At 46.1% G+C, this 20,137-nt stretch overlaps 2 protein-coding genes across 4 annotated transcripts in view; both read right to left on the bottom strand.

Annotated features, from left to right (window-relative positions):
* Nucleotides 1-1,928: 1,928 nt before the first annotated feature.
* LOC115531208 (probable phosphatase phospho1) lies at nucleotides 1,929-5,049 on the bottom strand. 3 transcript variants are annotated; one of them, XM_030340337.1, is made up of 2 exons: nucleotides 4,530-5,049; nucleotides 1,929-2,842 (listed from the first exon to the last, which is right to left on the bottom strand). In XM_030340337.1, exon 2 carries the CDS (start codon nucleotides 2,806-2,808, stop codon nucleotides 2,026-2,028), a length of 783 nt encoding a protein of 260 aa, XP_030196197.1. In that variant the 5' UTR covers nucleotides 2,809-2,842; nucleotides 4,530-5,049; the 3' UTR covers nucleotides 1,929-2,025. The 3 variants fall into 3 exon arrangements, with proteins under 3 accessions (XP_030196197.1, XP_030196198.1, XP_030196199.1); XM_030340338.1 differs by lacking the exon at nucleotides 4,530-5,049 and adding an exon at nucleotides 4,115-4,511; XM_030340339.1 differs by lacking the exon at nucleotides 4,530-5,049 and adding an exon at nucleotides 4,155-4,511.
* Nucleotides 5,050-8,747: 3,698 nt separating this feature from the next.
* The window catches only part of LOC115531080 (synaptic vesicle membrane protein VAT-1 homolog), a 15,036-nt gene continuing 3,646 nt past the window's right edge, over nucleotides 8,748-20,137 (bottom strand). Inside the window, exons 2-6 of the mRNA XM_030340107.1 lie at nucleotides 17,312-17,519; nucleotides 13,926-14,096; nucleotides 13,005-13,094; nucleotides 12,671-12,909; nucleotides 8,748-9,781 (exon numbers count right to left, since the gene is read on the bottom strand). Coding sequence (XP_030195967.1) covers nucleotides 9,584-9,781; nucleotides 12,671-12,909; nucleotides 13,005-13,094; nucleotides 13,926-14,096; nucleotides 17,312-17,519 — 906 coding nt within the window. The 3' untranslated portion in view covers nucleotides 8,748-9,583. The remainder of the gene's footprint in view (nucleotides 9,782-12,670; nucleotides 12,910-13,004; nucleotides 13,095-13,925; nucleotides 14,097-17,311; nucleotides 17,520-20,137) is intronic.

The following is a 20,137-nucleotide window of genomic DNA, read 5'->3' as shown; positions in this document are numbered from 1 at the left end:
TACCTGTAAATATTGTATACAAACACGTATCAAGGTTAGGTTACTTCAACCTAGATGTTTGTTTTACTTACTTGTATATACCTGACAACTACCTCAAAGAAAGGAACTATGACATTTAAAAAAATATACACTCTGAGACTTTGGAGCCTATCTGCAGCTGATTGTGGAGGGCAATGCAAAATGAACCCGTCTCACACACACACACACACACACACAAACACACACATCACACAAACACTGAGCAACTAATCAAGCCGAACATGTCTACGTTTTGAGGGTTTGCAGTGTCGAAGCTCAGGGGGTGAACACACTACAACACGACCTTCCCCCTCACACAAACGCCAAGGAACCAAGGAATCGAAACTTAGAACCTTTCTGGTTCTACCTCGAGACCTAGCCTCCCTCACCCCATCCACAACGACTTAAAGTGCCAGCACAGTAGCTGGCTTTTAATTTTTGCTTGTCTACAAACCCAACAAACTACTTATGACGAGTTGTAGGCTGGTGTGGACAGAGGAAATAGAAAAGACATGCACTTGTCAAGGGTAGCGGTCGTGTTCCTTTTGTTCGCTGGTGGCTCCCTGTCGGTGTTCATTACGCTGCCACGTTCTCAGCACCCAGATGACGTGTCAACACTGAGTAAAGGCTTGCACGTACTCTGTGTGTGTGTTTGTGTTTGTCCTTGTGTGTATGTGAGCACATTGAGCTTGTAATCCATGCTTGTTGTCTTGGATTCAAATGAATAATTAACCACGGGTAGCTGTGTGATGCTTTCTTGGGGTGGGGAGCCAAGGAACCACAAACAGCCCCCCCCCCCCCCCCCCCCCCCCCTCTCTCTCTCTGTCTTTGTTGCCACCAATATAAAGAACCTCCAGAATACTGAGAGGATTTGAATGGGAAATGGTCAGAAATACTGCATAAAAGACAGACTAATGCTTAGTGTTTAGAGGGCCGTTAGCTGTCTGAGAGTCTAAACGGGGGGCCTTTGAAAGACCAAATGTATATAAACAAAAGGATGGGCAAGTAGGGGTGAGTGGGAGGTTGATGGCATTTGATTGAAATCCCCCCCCCCCCCTCCATCAACCAAAACCCCTCAGAGACCATGGCTAGAAGCTGTCCCACCTCAGAATAAAGGATACATCAAATAGACAGTTTCTAACCTTTCTCTATTCCTTACGAGCTTGTTTCAATACTGCTTCACAATATTTCTCCCTCTACTAGTGAATAGTACTAGCTGAATTCCTAGAGTACAAGTATTTAATACAAGGCTGAAAAGTCAAATGGGTGATTTAATCTGTGTTTATAGTCTAGCAAAAATGTTTGAGGTGGTTTGATACGTATACCTGGGAAAAAGAGCTATAGAATGTTATATTGAGTGGTTTTAAAGGGTTGTATTACAATAAACTACTGTTTTAATTGTATAAGCTCATAAAGTAAGCATTACAAAAGCTAAAATGCTTCCCTTTGTCTGGCTGTAGTTACAAAGGATTGATTCAGGTAGATTTTTTTTTCATGCAGTAGAAAACGTAATCCTCTCTATGGGGGTTGCTGGGTATACAATCATACTGTGATAATATTTGTCTTGGTAAATGTCTTTTAGGTTTCTAGGTGAGCTGGGATGTAATCATGCATATATACTGAGGGTACTCGCCTCGTCCACTCTAACGCGCTCCAGCCCTCTAATCTCTGACACACACACACTCCTTCATCCTCTCCCCCTCTCTATCTTGCTCTTACAAGTGGCCTCTCTTTCTCTTTCTCTAGCCCACACACACACACACACGCACGCACGCACGCACGCACGCACGCACGCACGCACGCACACACACACACACACACACACACACACACACACACACACACACACACACACACACACACGCACACACACACACACACACGCACACGCACACACACACACACACACACACACACACACACACACACACACACACTCCTTCGCTCTCCTTATTGCTCCTTTAACCTGTCTCTTTTTCCACACACACGGCCTCCTCCCCCTCCCCCTCATCTCTCCTTCCCCAGTGTCTGCAGGCAGGCCACCACGTCCTCCCCGCTGCTCCAGGGGACCACCTGGGCCTTCAGGGGCGCCGTCCCGCCCCCGCCCCCCGCCGCCGCCTCTATGAGCCGGTGCATGGGGAAGTCCCTGCGGGGGAACACCACGTCCCCGGGCCCCAGGGCCAGGGACGGGCACACGTCGTTGGCGCCGTCGCCCACGTACAGCACCTGCTGGAAGGCCTGGCCGCCGCGCTCCTCCTGGCGCCGCGCGAGATACTCGCGCAGGATCACCTGCTTGCACATGTTGTCGGGGCAACGGGCGCAGGCGTGCGCGTGGAAGGGCCGCAGCACCAGGCGCCCGGCGGCGTCGAAGCCCGCCGGGTTGCTGAACACCCGGCGGAAGAGCGGCAGCGCGCCGAAGCGCCGCAGCCACGTCTCGATGAAGTACGTGTTGGCGTCCGACACCACCACCGCCTCGTAGTCGTGCGGGTGGGCGCGCAGGAACTGGAAGAGGGCGGCCAGGCCCGGCGTGGGCGGGATCTTCTCCAGCGCCGCGCGGATGGCGTCCTCGCCGACGCCCTGCTGGGCCAGGTGGGAGAGCACGCGCTGCATGTGCTCGTTGTAGTGGCCCTCGCGGTACGCCGCCACCAGCCAGTCGGGGAGCCGCTGGCCGGGGGCGGCGCGGACCACCGCGTCGTCGCTGTTCTCCGCGATCATGGTCTCGTCGAAGTCGAACAGGATGAGGAAGCGTTGGCCGTTGGCGGCGGCGGGGGCCGTGCTAGGGGCGGCCATGGCGGTCAGAGCAGAGCGGGGGCCTCGTCCTTCACTGAAGGAGGAAGAGATAGGTGTGGTCGTCAAGCACGGCGTGCAGCAAATGATAAGATTAGGAACGAGTATCGTGCCACTGGGTGAAACTAAATACATAACTGCTCAGAGTCCTCCTGAGCAGTGTGGTTACCACGTGATGGGGGTTGGGTGATGGCGCACGAGATAAGCGCGTATTTACAATTCTTATGCAGGCTGAGCTGGTGTTATGGAAATGGCTGATCAACAAGAGAAATGGAAAAAAAAAAAAAGGAGAAGTCAACGAGTTCAAACCAACAGGAGTCACCCTGTACTGTGTAGGCCTACTGGCTTGAGGGCGAGATGTCAGTCCCAGTGATGCAAGGTGAGGGATTTAGAACTCTGCCAGGGGGTAAGTGGTGTTTACATGAGAGGGAATGAGGAAGAAAAGGCACAGGGCGAGCCAACAGGAGGCACTTAGGCCTACCCACTCTACCCTTCCGTTGAACAAATAAGCACAAGAAAATCACCAAGGGTCCTACACTTTTTTTTTTAGAACAAAACAACCCTTAATCAATGTGTTTGAACCATCCACAGAAGGTTGTTATATGCCTACACAGTAAAACAACGAGGGAATTAAACCATTGAAAAGTTCTGAGGGGGTTAAATAGACCAACATTCCACGTTATCCCACACACTGCGATCCGTTCAACCCACTGTAAGCGGTGTGTCTAGACTCTCTCTCTAGGCCTCGCAGGAGAGCTGACTAAAAAAAGGGGATCCCTTTCAGAACACATACGCTCCATATAGAGTTCACTTTGGCAGACTTGTGTAACTTGAGTGTACTAGCTGCACATGTCGGAGTTGCATCACTGCATATCTTGACCATAAGTGGAGCAGAATAGAGGACCTCGCCGGTGGGCCGATACGGACATGAGACGACTTTACCAATTCGTTAAACGTTTCGTTGTTTATTTGCATTGAATGGCCTGAATAATAAAAAATCGATACATTCATTTTAAATGTAGGCTAAGTTATAGGCTAGGCTACACTTCGAAAAAGTATTGTATTATCCGTCTGATCGTATCATGTGGGAGTTTGATTGGGTGTTGGGAGTCAAAAGGCTAAGGGCTTTATGTTTATTATATGCTTATACCATCTGATTCTGTAATAGCCTAGTAGTGCCTATGGATATCGAAATGTGTACGAACATTTTACATCGTTTTAACATTTTATGAACTATTGTTATAAGCTATTTATGGATTGTAAAGTTAGGGGTTATTATGGGCAACATAATGCCACACACACAACCTACCCGCGGTTCACCGAACATCATGTAAGCACTCCTGAAATACCTCCAGAGCGGTGGACAAATTAGAATCCGGCGTTGCGTGTGTGAAGCAGGGCTGCAGCCAGTCAAGTGTCCGTGGTTCTGCCCCTGGTGCTGCTGCAAGCTGCAGTGTGCGGCGCGCCTGGCTGTTCCTAACCTCGTACCGCGTAAAGCTATCTAAATTTAACCACACCATCATCCACAGCCAGTCGATTACGAGAGGTTACCCTTGAACGGCACACACACCGCCAGCCCTGTCGAAGAGCGACTGCCTCTCGTTGGCTCTCGTTTTAATATTGATTTATATTTCAGCGATTCATATAACGGGTACAAATTCATTCAAAGTCAAATGCATTCGTCGAGTCGAGCTAAATTAATAACAAAAAAAACAAATGCTTACCGGTTGTGGACATATGGTCAAGCAGTGGGCCGAGGAGGGCTTGGATGGTGCCCGGCTCTGGCCGACCGCATCCTTATGACGCGCCGAGGATCTGTGGCCATGTGACCCGGGGAGATAAGGAGGGCATTCCCCGGCAAATGCTCGCCGTTGACTGGTCGGCGAGGCGGTACACCCAAGATGGCAGCGGTCGAGTGATCGATAATGTTACGACGGGCATCGGTATTTTCTCATCATCGGTTTTTGTTTAGATAAGCGTGTCTGAGGCTACTTAACTGAACGGTGAATTCATTGAGTGTTTCTATTCGGAAATAGGTTGATTATATAGTGGGCGACCAGTCTTCAAGGGCGGCCATCTTTGGTGTACCAAGAGCGAGGTTGAATGACGACACATGACTGTAAATCATTCGACGCAAAATAGCACACTTTTGTCTTGAACAATTGTCTTCTCCATTATTTCAACATCAAATGCGGAAAAAATAAACTTGAGCTGTGTGTGTGTGTGTGTGTGTGTGTGTGTGTGTGTGTGTGTGTGTGTGTGTGTGTGTGTGTGTGTGTGTGTGTGTGTGTGTGTGTGTGTGTGTGCGCGTGTGCGTGTGTGTGTGTGCGTGCGTGCGCCCAAGCAGCTATTACAGGAGACACAAATAATCATGACAGCACTATCCTGTGAGCGGGAATGTGTTCATAAACAAGAAGAGAAATTTCCAGAAGAGGTTACATTCTAGAAGTTTAAAGTTTATATTGTTAAACTCTGGTGTGTACAAGAGACCAGAGGGGGAACTATGGAAACAAAACAAAAAAACATCGAAGCAGAACTATCATTTGAAGAAGTGAATTATATAATGTTTGGGTGGCCTGATTAAATCACATCCTGTTTGAAATGGACCACATACCGAGACATGGATGCAATCCACTGGTTTGTTTGGGAATAAACCTAATAAATACTTATGTGTCTCAATTCAAATGCAAAACATGCCCCGAAGCACATTGCCAAGCACAAAAAGCAAAGCAAAGGGTCCCTTCTGTCTATGGGTTCAAGAGATCCTAACCCTAGGCTCTTTGTTCCCATGCTTTATGTGTAACCTACTAATCAGTCACTAGGTGGAGCTATATACGCACACAATAACAAAAACCTACTCAGCCAATGTGAGCCTATGTAAAGCAAAACTTTCTGCTCCCGTTCATTGGTTCAGAACCTTTCTTTGGCAGTGGGTCATGTGCTGTGGACTGGAGTAGTATACTATAATATCTCATGAGTAACTCAACAATAATGAATGGAAACCTGACGAAACAAAACACGTTGCAAACTAAAACCTAAACCTAACCTCTAATCTGTGCCTCAACTTCACCATATCAAACCTTCTACCTAAAGGTAACCATATAACCAAATACCTCAACTTAACCATATCATAGCCTACCTTATACCCAAACGAACCATATCAAACCTAATAACTAAACTTAACCATATCTATAACTAATACCTGAACCTAACCATATCTAACCTAATACCGAAACTTAACCTTCTTAAACCGCATACCTAAACGAACCATATCTACCAAAACACCTAAACTTCAGCATCTCTTATCTACTACTACCATATAAGTTATAATATAACCAGAAGCCTTCGGTACGGCAGGAACATAGGACCTTGCTATTGGAGTTTGGCGGCAACCAATTACTGATTACCACTGTTTACGTCACTGTTACTTACTATATATTTTTTATTATTATTATTATTATTATTATTATTATTATTATTTATGGTGTTCTATGCTGCTACTTATTTTTACATATTTGTACTTACTTCATCTTGTATTGTTGCTGCAATGTGGCTGTGGAGGAACAAAGCTTTAGAATTTTACTCTTGTGTATTTGTACAAGAAGAAGTTGTACAAACAAGAAGTTGTGCAATCCAGCTTCCGCAAAAGACTAAAAACTCACCTGTTCAGAGTTCACCTCGACTGCATAGCCCCTTCCAGCCACCAGGTACGTCCTGGCACTTAATGTACGCACTTATTTTACGCAATTAATCTACATTGCACTTCATTCATAGTAGCCTACTTAATTGTGTGGCATCTGCAGTAGCTGCTATCATTGCTGTACACGGGGAATGGGTGATATATTGTTTCACTTCTTATGACAAATGTAGCCTACTTATTGTAAGTCGCTTTGGATAAAAGCGTCTGCTAAATGCCCTAAATGTAAATGTAATGTACAAATACACTGATTCTGAGTTTAACCACCAGATAGAAGGTGACTCCGGTTCCCATTTACGCTGCCCCCGGGTTTTACTTCCCACTCACAAGGGGAGCCATCAACAAAAAAAAAAACGCTGTTGAGCGCAAGTGATTAACATTTTGGAAGAAAGCGACGAAATATATATTATATATATATATAAGTATTAATCTTTGTGGATAGTTATGGAAATCATACAGCAATCTAGGCGGAGAGAGAGAGATACAGCAAGAAAGAGGACGAGAGAGAAATCGGTCGAAAGAGCTGAATTTAAGAGACAAGAAGTGGGAGAGGTGAAATGAGTGGAAAGTTTGAAGTCGATACATCTCTGTGCCTCCTGCCTCCTTAATGTGAATAAGGAGGCAGGAGGCAGTTAATAATGTAACTTATTTTAGATGTGAAATAAGTACATGATTTCTCATCTGGGGAGAACGCCCAGCTGAACCCCAACAGCAGTCAACTGACTTCAGATATTTGAGACGATTCATCACTTAGGTCAACTGTATTTGAAAAAATCGAAAAACAAGATCGCATCGAATTCATAATGGATGTGAGTAAACGTAAAATAACACCAAGCTGAAAACACGTGTAGTTAAAGATTTAAAAATTCCATTTAAAATGTAAAGCATGTGCATTTAAAACATTTTCTAAAGAAAATGTGGGTGGTTGCCAAATAAGTTGTGTGTGCAGTGTTCTGCAAGCCCACCGACATGCTAAGGCCTAAAAAAAAAAAAAATTTGGTTCCTGGTGGTTGTCAGTTGAGGTCATGGGTAGGTAGGGAATTTATTTTATTTTTTTATTTTATTTTTTCCAGCGGCAGGGAATGATAGGTAGGTTGTTTTCATTTAAAAACGAGAAAATTCGCTCATCCTTGTACAGAATGAAGAGGTGCTGTACCAAAACGTAATTATAGAGGTGCTGTTTTTTTTTTTTTTTTTTTTTTTTTTTTTATAAAACTCATAAAATAATTTGGGTCGCACATAAATTGACAGGGTCGGTCGGAAACCGGAACCAAACAAAATTTTTTTTTAGGCCTAATACCGCCAAGGCTAATGAGCTAGCACGCCAACATGCTAACGCCACCGAGGCTAATGAGCTAGCACGCCGACATGCTAATACCGCCGAGGCTCATGAGCTAGCACGCCGACATGCTAATGCCGCCGAGTCTCATGAGCTAGCACACAGACATGCTAAAACCGCAGAGGCTAATGAGCTAGCACGCCGACATGCTAATACCGCCGAGGCTCATGAGCTAGCACGCCGACATGCTAATGCCGCTGAGGCTCATGAGCTAGCACGCCGACATGCTAAAACCGCCGAGGCTAATGAGCTAGCATGCTGACATGCTAATGCCGTCGAGGCTAATGAGCTAGCCCGCCGACATGCTAATACCGCCGAGGCCAATGAGCTAGCCCGCTAATGCCGTCGAGGCTAATGAGCTAGCTCGCCGACATGCAAATACCGCCGAGGCCAATGAGCTAGCACGCCGACATGCGATTGCCGCTGAGGCTAATGAGCTAGCACGCTGAGTTTCGAGTCCCTGGGAAGGTAGGGTCTGGTTGCAGCCTGTAGGACATGGGGCGTATTCCGATATCCATAATTCCCGTATTTAATAACCCTTACCCTGACCCTGTTGCGCTAACAATTTAGCCTGTTGCGCTAACTTGTGAGCCTGATTTTTGCTTGCATCTGAATGCACTGTTCTTTCCATAACATCGTTAAAATGTATCGTTTACCAAGGTACAGTGAAAATAATTAATCATGAAAAATGTCCCACTATATCGATGTTTAAATACTGACTAACGTCATTGCTGGCATTAAACCTAGGACGATTATGAAATTGCAGTTGGATGTGAATGTCACCAAAGAGGTCCTTTGCATGGATGCCACCACTTCTTTTAGATGGCGTTAAAAGTCCTGTTGTTTTGTCTAAACATCTGGATTTAGCAGCTGTCAGGCGCACAAATGGGAGGCTGGGCGGCTTAGTCAATTGAACGTTCAGTTTAATTCCATCATCATAAAACTTGAAAAAATAACACTTTTTTCAAACACAACTTTCTCTTTGTAATGATACACAGATCAAGATAAAGTGGATTCAAATAACACCATATTAATATGCTGTTTTGAACCATCGTCGCATGACTCCCATTTCATTTTGTACATCTATTTAACACAGAATATCAAGGTCGTCACCAATTAATACCAATAAAGATCCACAAAACACACTCACCATTACAACGTCAGTCATATTGAGACACGCATCGATCTGTCAATGTTGATGCTGGATCTGTCTTTGGCACTGTTGTTTTTAAATGCTCATATTTCTGGCAAAATACCTCGATCATTCTCTCAACACAGGTGTTGCATCTCGAAGTGGTATGTAGCAGTACAATAGCAGGGTCAAAACGGTGAATGCGGGAGACAATACAGTATTTGATTACATTTGCGCTTGTGTTAGTGAAAAACTCAACATGGCAACCGGAGGCGCACATAAACCATGAATCACAGGTAACAGGTGAACAACAGTGGTAAATCTCCAGTAATCGCTCAACATCAAAACGGCACCAGATCTTAGAAGTATTAAACTCACACTCTGTGGCATTACTTACTTCATTTATCACCAACATTCCTTCAACAACCAATACAAAGTATTTCAGGACAATACCCAATACAAACAAATTGCACTACAACGCAACTGAACTCGTAAAATACTGACAAATAGAAATACAGGCGTGGGTTAAATTCGTCCCCTTCAACAGACGGGTAGTCAAGAGCACCAGGAGTGGGGTGGAGAGAGGAGCATTCATCCATTACTCTCCTTCTCAACCCTGGTCTTCTTTGGCCTCCTCGGGCTTGGCCTTCTCTTCCTCCTGGGGGCTGGCAGGGGCTTCGGCTGGCTTCTCCTCCTCCTTCTCTGCCTCTTTCTCCGGCACCTTCTCCTCCTCTTTCTTGGGTTCAGGGAGGAGGAGGACTTTGCCTATATTCTGTCGCTCTTGCATGCGTCTCATGGCATCCGCCACCTTTGAGGAGAGAGAGAGAGGGAAGAAGAAAGAGAGACAGTGACATGGGAGATAAAGACAGATAAGAGTGAGTTAGAGATAGCAAGGGAGAGAGAGAAAGCAGTAGAGAGCAAGGGGAAGGGGGTGTAGATAGGTCAGATCCACTCAGGTCAAGGCAATTTGCAAAGCCTTTGAACATAGTTACAGTTTCTAAGGGCTTCCTCTATATTCAAACAAGCGACACTACTGGTTAGAGATTCACATCGCTCCTCAGAATGGCCTCTTGGTTCAACTAGAAGTCAATGGAAGTCAATAGGGAGGGAAAATAAATGCAGCTTCTCTTCTTCTATTGACTTCCACGTAAATCCAATCTCACCTCCTAGCTTCAACCACTTCCTGTAACGTATACCCAATGGTCAGCCTTCGTTCATTTAATAAAGGATATTACATCAACTGGAACGCCATTCAAATCAAATACAAGTCCTGAAATTCTGCTTCAAAAACCCAACGTCCTGTAAGTGAAGACGAAGATTAAAGAAGGAAAGAAGGTGTTTAAACTGATTAAATAAATACCATGATTCCGTAATCTAGATCTTTGCTCAACCGAGTCTGACATTCAAGCAGAAATGAAAATAAACGTTTTATAGATGATGGTAATAAAGGCAAGATTATGTAAATCGATAAGTTTGATGCCAAATGCTTCCTAATTCAACAGTATTTTAATCACTGTAAATATATATATAATATATAAAATGTGGAATGATGGTATTTAATGTAATGTGTGTGTATATCCCTTGCTGTGTACATTTCACACCGCACAATATGTTGTTTCTGAAGCCAGCTATTACCATAGAAAAGGCCCTTTCCATGAAATGAGGCCATCTATTATATTATTTGTGTCGGTTTCTTCCTGGAAGGCAGAAGATGATGACGGAGATAACAGTGGTCGATGTGATTCCCGAGCAACAAGTCATGCAGCCTTACTCAACCCCCACCCTTCCCAACCCCCCCACCCAGGGAACTCAACCGCAAACATCCCCCCAACCCCCGACCCCACCCACCTCCACCCACCCCTAATCGCCGATGCCACGGCAACAACGACCGTCGCCTAGCAACGGCTGTCGGAACAACCGTGTGACGCGGGGAGGGTCGGCGCTGAGAGAGAGAGAGTCAGACGACGGCAGGTGATGGAAACAGAGGAGGAGACCACGGCTCCATCGGTCCGTCGTCGGGGGCGACGGTCCTCGTCTCCTTAATGGAGGTCGGGATGAATGAATGTGTGTATCACCTCGGCTCCTCATCCCCCGCTAATCACGTTGTTTGTGTCACTTGTTTTTTTTCTGCTTTGCATTTCCTGTGATCCGCAACAGAGGTGATTCAGCACCAACTGTGCCCCGACACACACGCACACACACACACACACACACACACACACACACACACACACACACACACACACACACACACACACACACACACAATCCCACACACACACGCACGCACACAAGAGCAACTACACACACACACACACACACACACACACATACACACACAAACCCACACACACAAGCGCAACTACACACACACAGACACACACACAGAAACACACACAAACACACGCACACACATATGCGCACTCACACGCACACACGTGCGCACGCACACACACGCACATACACACAAGTGCACATACACACACACACACACACATACACACACAAACAGGCAGCGCAGACAGACTCCAGCGTCAGACTGCGCGGCCCGTGCGGCTGACCCCTCACATGTACGTATGAGTTAGCCTCAGTGGGGGAGGGGAGCGGGGTGCGGCAGGGAGTCAGCCATGATCAAACCAGCTCGTCGTGGCGCTTGCACAGCTCCGACCGCAGCGGGTCTCTCTCGACGCTACCGCCACCGCCGGCACTGGTCTATACCAACCTGTTGTCCGCGAGGGTATTGCAGGTTATCAGGAAGATAAGATAATTATAATATTCATAATTATTAATATTTCTTCTCTAAATTTGATTTCTGTCATTTTGAGAAATAACGTTGCGATGTTTGGTTGATTATGTTGTTTTTATGGCTACTTATTATTTTATATGACAGAGAGGGTTTACGGTAAATAATTGCTCTTTGTGCGTGACTTTTGTTTTGATTCCATCGCTCACTCACTGCATTTGTTTATTCATCTATTTTTAACTGTTTGCATATGAGGTCTGGGTCATAATCTAGGGGTCTGCCTCAACTCAGAAGATAGGAGGAATGGCGTACTCTATCGAGGCCCCTTTAAACAAAACCAAAACCAAAACTCAACAAAAAAAGCCAACGAAAGCACAACCCATCAGGGTAACGGTAATGGTGATCGCACCAGGTCATGCTGTGAGTCAACTTAATCTTAATAACATCGATAAGTTAATGACTAAAGCACAGAATTACAATGTGATTAAGAAAGAATCTGCATAGATTTACAGTTAATCTTTTAGATCACATAGAGATCGCAGATAGGAGTTACAAATTGTGCTCAAGAACAGGTGCTGTTCTAGTCTAGTCTACAGGTAGACTAGTCTACAGGTAGACTGCTGACAGTAGGGTTCAAACCCAGAAGCCAACAATTAGGCCCGATCCCCTTTCTACCCCCTACCCCTTCCCCTTACCCCTCCCCCTTGTTTTGAAGGGTATAAGGGGTAGAAATAATAATAATAATAATAATTGGCCTAAGGCCCAATCCCATTTCTACCCCTAACCCCTTCCCCTGTCCCCTTCAAAACATGGGGGAGGGGTAAGGGGTAGAAATTGGATTGGGCCTTTAACTATCCTTCTCCGCGACCTCTCAAATAATCAAAGAAACAACGTTTCTCACCAACAACAACATAAAGGAAACACAGCATAGACAAAAGCCTGTTTGATTCCGACCTCTTCGAAGTGGTAGGTGGAGTCGATGCGGGGCTTGATCTTCCCCTCGGTGTAAAGGCCCAGCAAGGTCTCCATGGTGGTCCTGATGAGACTGAAGTCCTTCATGTAGCCCAGGTGGAAGCCACACACCGACTTGTTGGCCTGCATCAGCTTCATGGTGCTGATGGACAGCTGGTTGTACCACGTCTTGGCGATGGCCAGCAGGTTCTTCTTCTGCCCGGTCACACAGTTGGCTGCACCTGAGGCCGCCAATCAGAGACAGAGACACGCACGTGAGAAGCCATTAAGAGAGTGAGAGAGAGAGGGATTTTTGTTACACTAGTGCATGTTTTACCGAAGACGACGATGGTTCCCATTGGTTTTAACAGTCCAAAGCCTTTGTTGGTATCCGAGCCTCCGAGTGGGTCCAGCACAATATCAAGTCCTGGATAGAGAGAGAGAGAGAGAGAGAGAGAGAGAGAGAGAGAGAGAGAGAGAGAGAGAGAGAGAGAGAGAGAGAGAGAGAGAGAGAGAGAGAGAGAGAGAGAGAGAGAGAGAGAGAGAGAGAGAGAGACTATGAGTGAATGTTGCGAATGTTAGACCTGAGTCCTGTGTGCCTCGGAAATAAATCTATATATTTGTCATCAATCATTTAATATTCTAGTGCCGAAAAAAACCTGTTCACTCAAGTGTGGAATAAATCAAATCAACTTGGCAGATGGTATGATAAAGAATATAATCGTGGATCACAATAGAAAAAAACAACACAAAATGTAAGGTAAAGTGATTCCAGTATGTTTTAGTGCCTTATGAACAGTTCTAAGCATGTTTGGACGTTTATCGTGATAATATTGTGAATTGCAATTATTTTTGGATAAAATAATTGTGACATGAAATGCTGAGCTGTAGATATACTTTGCCATAGATGCACATGTCGATTATACAGTTGATCAAACTGACAGTAAGCTCAGATCCGTGTAATTAAGAAGCAGGTAGGGATGAGGGAACATCGCCCCAGAAGGATAGACATCGGGGGTCAAAGCCATCCCCTTTGCAATCTGACAGTGAAAGCCCAAAGCTTAAGGCCATGTCGGGACAGATGCAAAATAATGCATTTTCAATTACAACACAGACTCCAGTCTCAAACCCCCCTGCTACATCAGTGCACCGTGTGATGCGTTGGGTATAGCAGATCACACTCCCACTCTAACCACCACAGTACCCTGACCCCCACATCCACACCTCAACCCCCCCCCCCCCCCCCCCCGCTCCTCACCCGCGGGGCTGATGTTGCGGATCTCCTCCACGTAGTCCTTGGTGCGGTAGTCGATGGCGTGGCTCAGCCCGCCCTGCAGGATGGTCTCGTGCTTGCTGGCCGACGCCGTGCCGAACACCGTCACCCCGGGGACCGTCTGGCACAGCTGGGTGGCCGCGATGCCCACGCCGCCTGCCAACCATCAGGCCTGTGTTAGGGAGACGCTCTCTTCCAAAGGCATTCCTGGTGCGTTAAGATGCACGTCGTTGGAGTGGAGACACGCGACACGCTCGGTTGTGTTCTCACACAAGCGAAGCGTGTTGTGAGCCAAACACGCGTGATGTGAAACAATCGGGGTCTGCGACATCGACTCTGTTTCTGTAAAAACAACCACTTTGAACGTTCAAATATTAGGAATTGGCAGAGCGTCCGTGCGTCTCGCTCAAGGGTGCCTACAGGTAAGTGGAGGACGCTAGGGATCGGGTTACAGTACCACCATGGGCTGAGCGATCTTAGAAAGGGGAGAATTTGAGAACAACACCGGTGACCATTGCAAATCAGACAGTGGATAGGCTTTTAAATGGGTGGGCTTATAAGAATCAAACTGTTTCAATCCAGACCAGTCAACGGATGTCAAAAACACAATTCCATATTTTTCATTCAGTGTGTAGCATTGGTAAATCGCTGAGCGGTATCCGCCTGTAGGGGGCAGCACACTCGTATAAAGCACACTGCAGTGACTCTTTAGCATGGTAGTTAGGCGGCACATAATACCTGTATGAGTCAATATTTCTGACAGCACTGGCATTGTAAAGCCAGTCTGGACACAAGTAGACCAGATAAGAGTTTAGTTAAACATTCAACAGCCTTTTTCTTTCAAATGTCACAGGTTGCTAGAGCAACAGTAGCCTCTGATATGAATTTATAATTTTATAGTTGCAAGCAGGCCGGGCTATCAAAGGTGCACACACACACACGCACGCACGCACGCGCGCGCACACACACACACACACACACACACACACACACACACACACACACACACACACACACACACACACACACACACACACACACACACAGTCTCTCTCACACACACACAAACACACACAGGCACACACACGCACACTGTCGCACACACACACACACACACACAATCACATGAACACACAGACAGTCGCACACACACACAGTCGCACACACACACACACACACATAGTCACACACACGCATACACAGCTCTCTAAAAATCTTCACCTATGATCTCTTGGCAGCTCACTTGATGTGTGGCAAGTGGCCGCATTTAGACCCGTGATTACAGAAGCAGAAAGCATTAGACAGTGGAACATGAAACCTGCCTTTCATTAATCCATCCCTTAATGCCTTTAATTAAATCATTTGGATGCTATTGGAATAATTTCAGGCCATTATCTCTGTTTTATTTGTTTGAAGAAATGACACAACAGAAAGGCCCTGGAGATCAGAGACCACCCTCGGTCCCCCCCCCCCCCCCCAGCCACCAGACGGCCCCAGGCTGGATAAGACCCACGGAGCAGGTAGGGCCCCAGCTGGTGGAGGACTTTGGGTTAGATCCCGGGCCCCGTCTGGGAAAGAGTGTGTGGGAGGGAGTGTGTTTGACATTAGGTGGAAAAGTGCTTTGAGGGGCCACAATGGGTTGACGAGCAGGACATTCAACCAGGCCGTGTTCCAACTGACTGAAAGAGTACATTATCTATACTGCATAAACAAACTGGCACAAACTCACACACACACACACACACACACACTGACACACACACACACACACACACTGACACACACACACACACACACACACACACACACACACACACTGACACACACACACACACACACACACACACACACACACACACACACTTAAGTAATGTGGTTTGCCTGCATCCTCTTTATTTCTGCCAAGCGGAAACACCACCCTGAGGTGTCAGTTATGTTTGTTTGTATAATGCATCATGTTCACAATCTAAAGTTCACCGGAAGTCCCTGAAGTCTGGTATACCTGTAACGCACATAGCAGTATACATCAAGCAACCGCTGTTATAACCCTCAGTGGGCGGAGTGTAAGTGAACCTTTGGCCTGACCTCCTACCTGAGGACTACAGACCTACCAGTTTACAATTGAGTCATGCAGCAGTTACCATCACCCAAAGAAATGTCTTTGTATGTCATTAATAAGAAGGCATGGGCTTCTGGCTCTAGGATCCCTACAGGTTGACACTTTAAAACGTTGGTTTCGAACCCAGAACTACCACCCAACCACTACTTCAATTTTCAGTTCCACCTTCACCCCGCAAGTCCTACATTACATGATATGTATTGAGCTGACGCTTTTCTCCAAAGTGACTTACAATAAGTGCATTCAGTAATGAAGACACAACCCAAGAAGTGCATGAATCATGCAGGTCCATAAAAAGCCATTGAATAAGCATGCTGCTTTAAGTGCTACAATAGAAGAAAGAGTGGGGGCAATATTTGAAATTAGTTTGGGGCCGAGGGCCAAGAGGCAGTCTGAACAGATGAGTTTCAGTCTCTGGTGGGAGATGGGTAGGGTTTCATGTGTCCTGATGCCCGCGGCTGTCTACGCAGGGTGTGGAGGAGAGGCGTAGTGCAGGAGAACCATAAGAGCCGGGCTGCTCGGTCCTCTAACCGGCTCCCTGTACCTAGCCTCCTATAACGTCCTATAAAACCTTAGAACTTCATAGCTGCGTCCTAGTGTCTGTAACATCCTCCCTGTGCCTAGCCGCCTATAACGTCCTACAACCTTAACAGAATTTGACGATGCTTATCCAAAGCGACTTACAGCAGTTCACACACACATTCACACATGTATTTAGTCAGCGTGTTTACCTTCCTCTGTGCCAGTTTGTCTTTGCTCTCTGTATCAAGGGTCCCAACATTTTCCTAGTGTTATTCATGGGTCCTGGTTTTCTGATTCCTGCCCGTTTGCTCCCGATTATGACTTTGCCGTCACCCTGCCGGAGGGTTTGCCTGATCTACTGATTTCCCGTGTACAGACCAATCCGCTAGTAAGGACCATTGTTTCTACACAGACTTTTGCCTCCCTTCCTTTTGAGTCCTTTCCCCTGCTGCTCACTCAGCCGTTACAATAGCCTCCTACCTGAACCTAGCGTACTATTGCCTGCGACCTGTACCCTAGCGTTGTACAATGTCTCCCCTGCACCCTTAGCCTGCAATAACCTCCTGGTGCCCCCTATCTGTACCTAGCATACTATAGCCTAGCCTAGCACCCTAGCGTTCTGCACCGTCTCACTTGCACCCTAGCCTCCCCTCACCCCCTACTAGCACCCTTGCATTCTACACCGTCTCACTTGCACCCTAGCCTCCCCTCACCTCCCGGTGCCTCCTACCTGCAGCCATGTGGACCAGGACGCTCTTGCCGGGCCGGAGGTTGGCCATCTCGAAGAGCATCATGTGGGCGGTGAGGTAGTTCACGGGCAGCGCCGCCGCCTCCTGGAAGCTCATGGCGTCGGGCATGAGGAAGGTCTGGTCAGCCGCCACCACCACCAGCTCCTGCCACAGGCCACTGCTGCTCAGCACGATGACCCGGTCACCGGCCTGCGGTGGGAGGGGGAGGAGGGGCGAGAGGTGAGGGGGAAGAGATCGGGAGAGGGGAGGGGTGGGATGGATGTGGGAGGAAGAGGAGTAAGGGGTGGGAGGTGAGGACAGGGAGATGGGGAGGGAGATGAGGGGAAGGAAGAGAAGACATGCATTAGGGTGTGTGTGTTTACATTCTTAGCTTTGAATATTGAGTCTCCAACCCTGGCTGATTCAAAGACTTTGTTTGATGACGTTGCGAAATAGCGATGGATCGTGGGAGTTCTAGTCTTCACCAACATTGCCGGTTATAATCTATCTGACGTGATTCAGGCAGAAAACCTCCAAAAAACGAACATTGTTGGAAACACAAGTACACAACTCAATCAAATGTTTAGCAACGGTCTCGTCATTTTGTTAATATTTTGATGCCTAAATGTTACATATTATATCTTTAATGTCAACTTTATTGATTATGTGTGAGGATATTCTTGTTATCCTTTCAAACAATGAGGCCAACATTATAATGCCAACAGTCTTCTTGCTGCCGACGTCGATGAAGGTTTAAGTGTTTTCTCGCCAGGACTGGCCTTGTCTGCAGATGCTTCAGTCTGCAGATGATGTCCTCAGGATAAGTTGCCGCTTCATATTTTATTCAAGACAATCTTAGATGAAGGAAGTCAACGAGACCCTAGACATGTCCGGTGGTAGACCTACAACCCTTCAGATGGCCATTAGATCCTGATTTCACCCTGGGGTCAAATTAACCCTGTCAATCTGATAGGTCTGTCGACTGCTTATGTCTTTCTGTCTGTATTGTAATACCAGGCATACTCTACACGCAATATACGGCTGAATTGGTGTCGCAAACCAATCTTCGGTACGAAATCACAAGGTTGCCAGCTCTGATTTGGTGGTGTGGTGCGAGAGCCCCCATGATTGCATCCCCCTCTTCCAGATCCAGTCTGCGCCTAGTGGGAGCATCGTTTGAAACAGGCACTTGGTCTACAGATCAAATACGCTACCAAACACATAAGGAAGCATTTTTGTGCTGGGGTAGCACGATTCGATAGACTCTGCTATTGATTCGCACTACGGCAGCAGCATACATTGGCAGAACCACGGTCCGAGCATTTTCATTGATATTTCCCCTGTGGTCTCTGCGGATATTTTTGTTGAAGCTCTTGTAGTGCGAGCTGTACAATGAAGCAATTTGTCAGACTGCCCAAGAGGAAGTCAGTGTCAGTACATTATTTGTCAAAACTGCTTCTTTTTGATACACGTCTAGAAAGATGGCACCACAGATTGTTTGAAATCAGGGTACGGAAGAGTAGCTAGTCGATATGTGGAAACAATACGATTTTCTGTATGACTGTATGTTCTTATGTATGAGAGGCATCTCCATGCACAAAGAGTATTGCTTGAGTTCTCAACCGATTGATTCTTTTTTTTTTATTCTGTTCGTTCCTATGACTATATAAGCACCGCGGTGATGTTAGTTTGATGATATTCTCTTGCAGAAAACAAATCAGATTAAAATAGAAAAGATTTGGTTCGGATTAGTCTTGTTGAAAAGACTGGACTTACTGGATTACAATGTTTCACACTAGTAGATCACAGATATCGATATTAATCGCGTTTTTTCCCTAACATCAAGGACATTTTTGTAAACAGGTCTAATATTCAATAAATCGTCTCTCAATGAGCTATTGAAATTAGGAAGCAAAAAAAAGGAAATATTGATATATATTCAATCTGAATTCATCATCAGGGATATCAATGTGTGTCGCCGTCCATCTAATACAACCCAAATATATAAAATTCATATCGATAATGCAAATAACAAAACATCCAATTTCATGGTGGGCTATGATATAAAACTAAATAAGCAATAAAAGTGTGAGTGTTGTGTCATGGACAAAAGACTAGTGTGTCTTCAGTTAAAGACACAGCTTCAAGCGGGAAGCCCGGTTGTAATGGAAATGCTAATCCCATGATACCGTGCCGTAGCGAACCGAACCAGAGTGAACCGTGCCAGTATAGTATAGTGGAAAAGACCAGTAAAGGCACAAATAAAAAAATTTCACCAGTTGATATTTCAGTTTTTTAAGACGAGCTGAAAGGCTTGCGACCATCAGTATCTTTAACCGTCTCTCACACACCGTCAACAACCACTGACTAGACAAAGCTCAAGACATCGCCAATAGGCACTTCTTTTTTTTATCTGCTGAAGGCAGATGAAAAATCTCAAACATTCAAATAAAAACGGAACTTGTGTACATTCCTGCAAAACACAATGGACTCATGGAACATGTAGCATGACCTCTTCTGCATAGTGATATTACAATAACACCGATATAAACTTATCACCAATCAAGCTCCACTGGCTGACACACCAAGGCCACAGGAAAAAGATCTGAATGGCTGGAAGAAGGAGCCAGTGCTTCCTGTTACCAGGGCTTAAGCATCACCAGGTCAGATCCACTTCCTGTTGCAGGCGCACACATAAACCAACACAGCTATGCATGCACAAACACACTTACACAAAACGAACGAACACACACACACACACACACACACACACACACACACACACGCATGCCCCCACACCTATGCCAGCATAAACATGCACACTCACA

This window comes from Gadus morhua, chromosome 18, assembly GCF_902167405.1.
Source record: "Gadus morhua chromosome 18, gadMor3.0, whole genome shotgun sequence".
NCBI classification, from domain to species: domain Eukaryota; kingdom Metazoa; phylum Chordata; class Actinopteri; order Gadiformes; family Gadidae; genus Gadus; species Gadus morhua.
The sequence above is the reverse complement of the archived record's forward strand: the minus strand, read 5'-3'. Positions and strand labels throughout refer to the sequence as shown.

What these genes read in the sequence shown, in the direction of transcription:
- LOC115531208 (XM_030340337.1), bottom strand. Translation starts at nt 2,808, where the DNA reads ATGGCCGCCCCTAGCACGGCCCCCGCCGCCGCCAACGGCCAACGCTTC.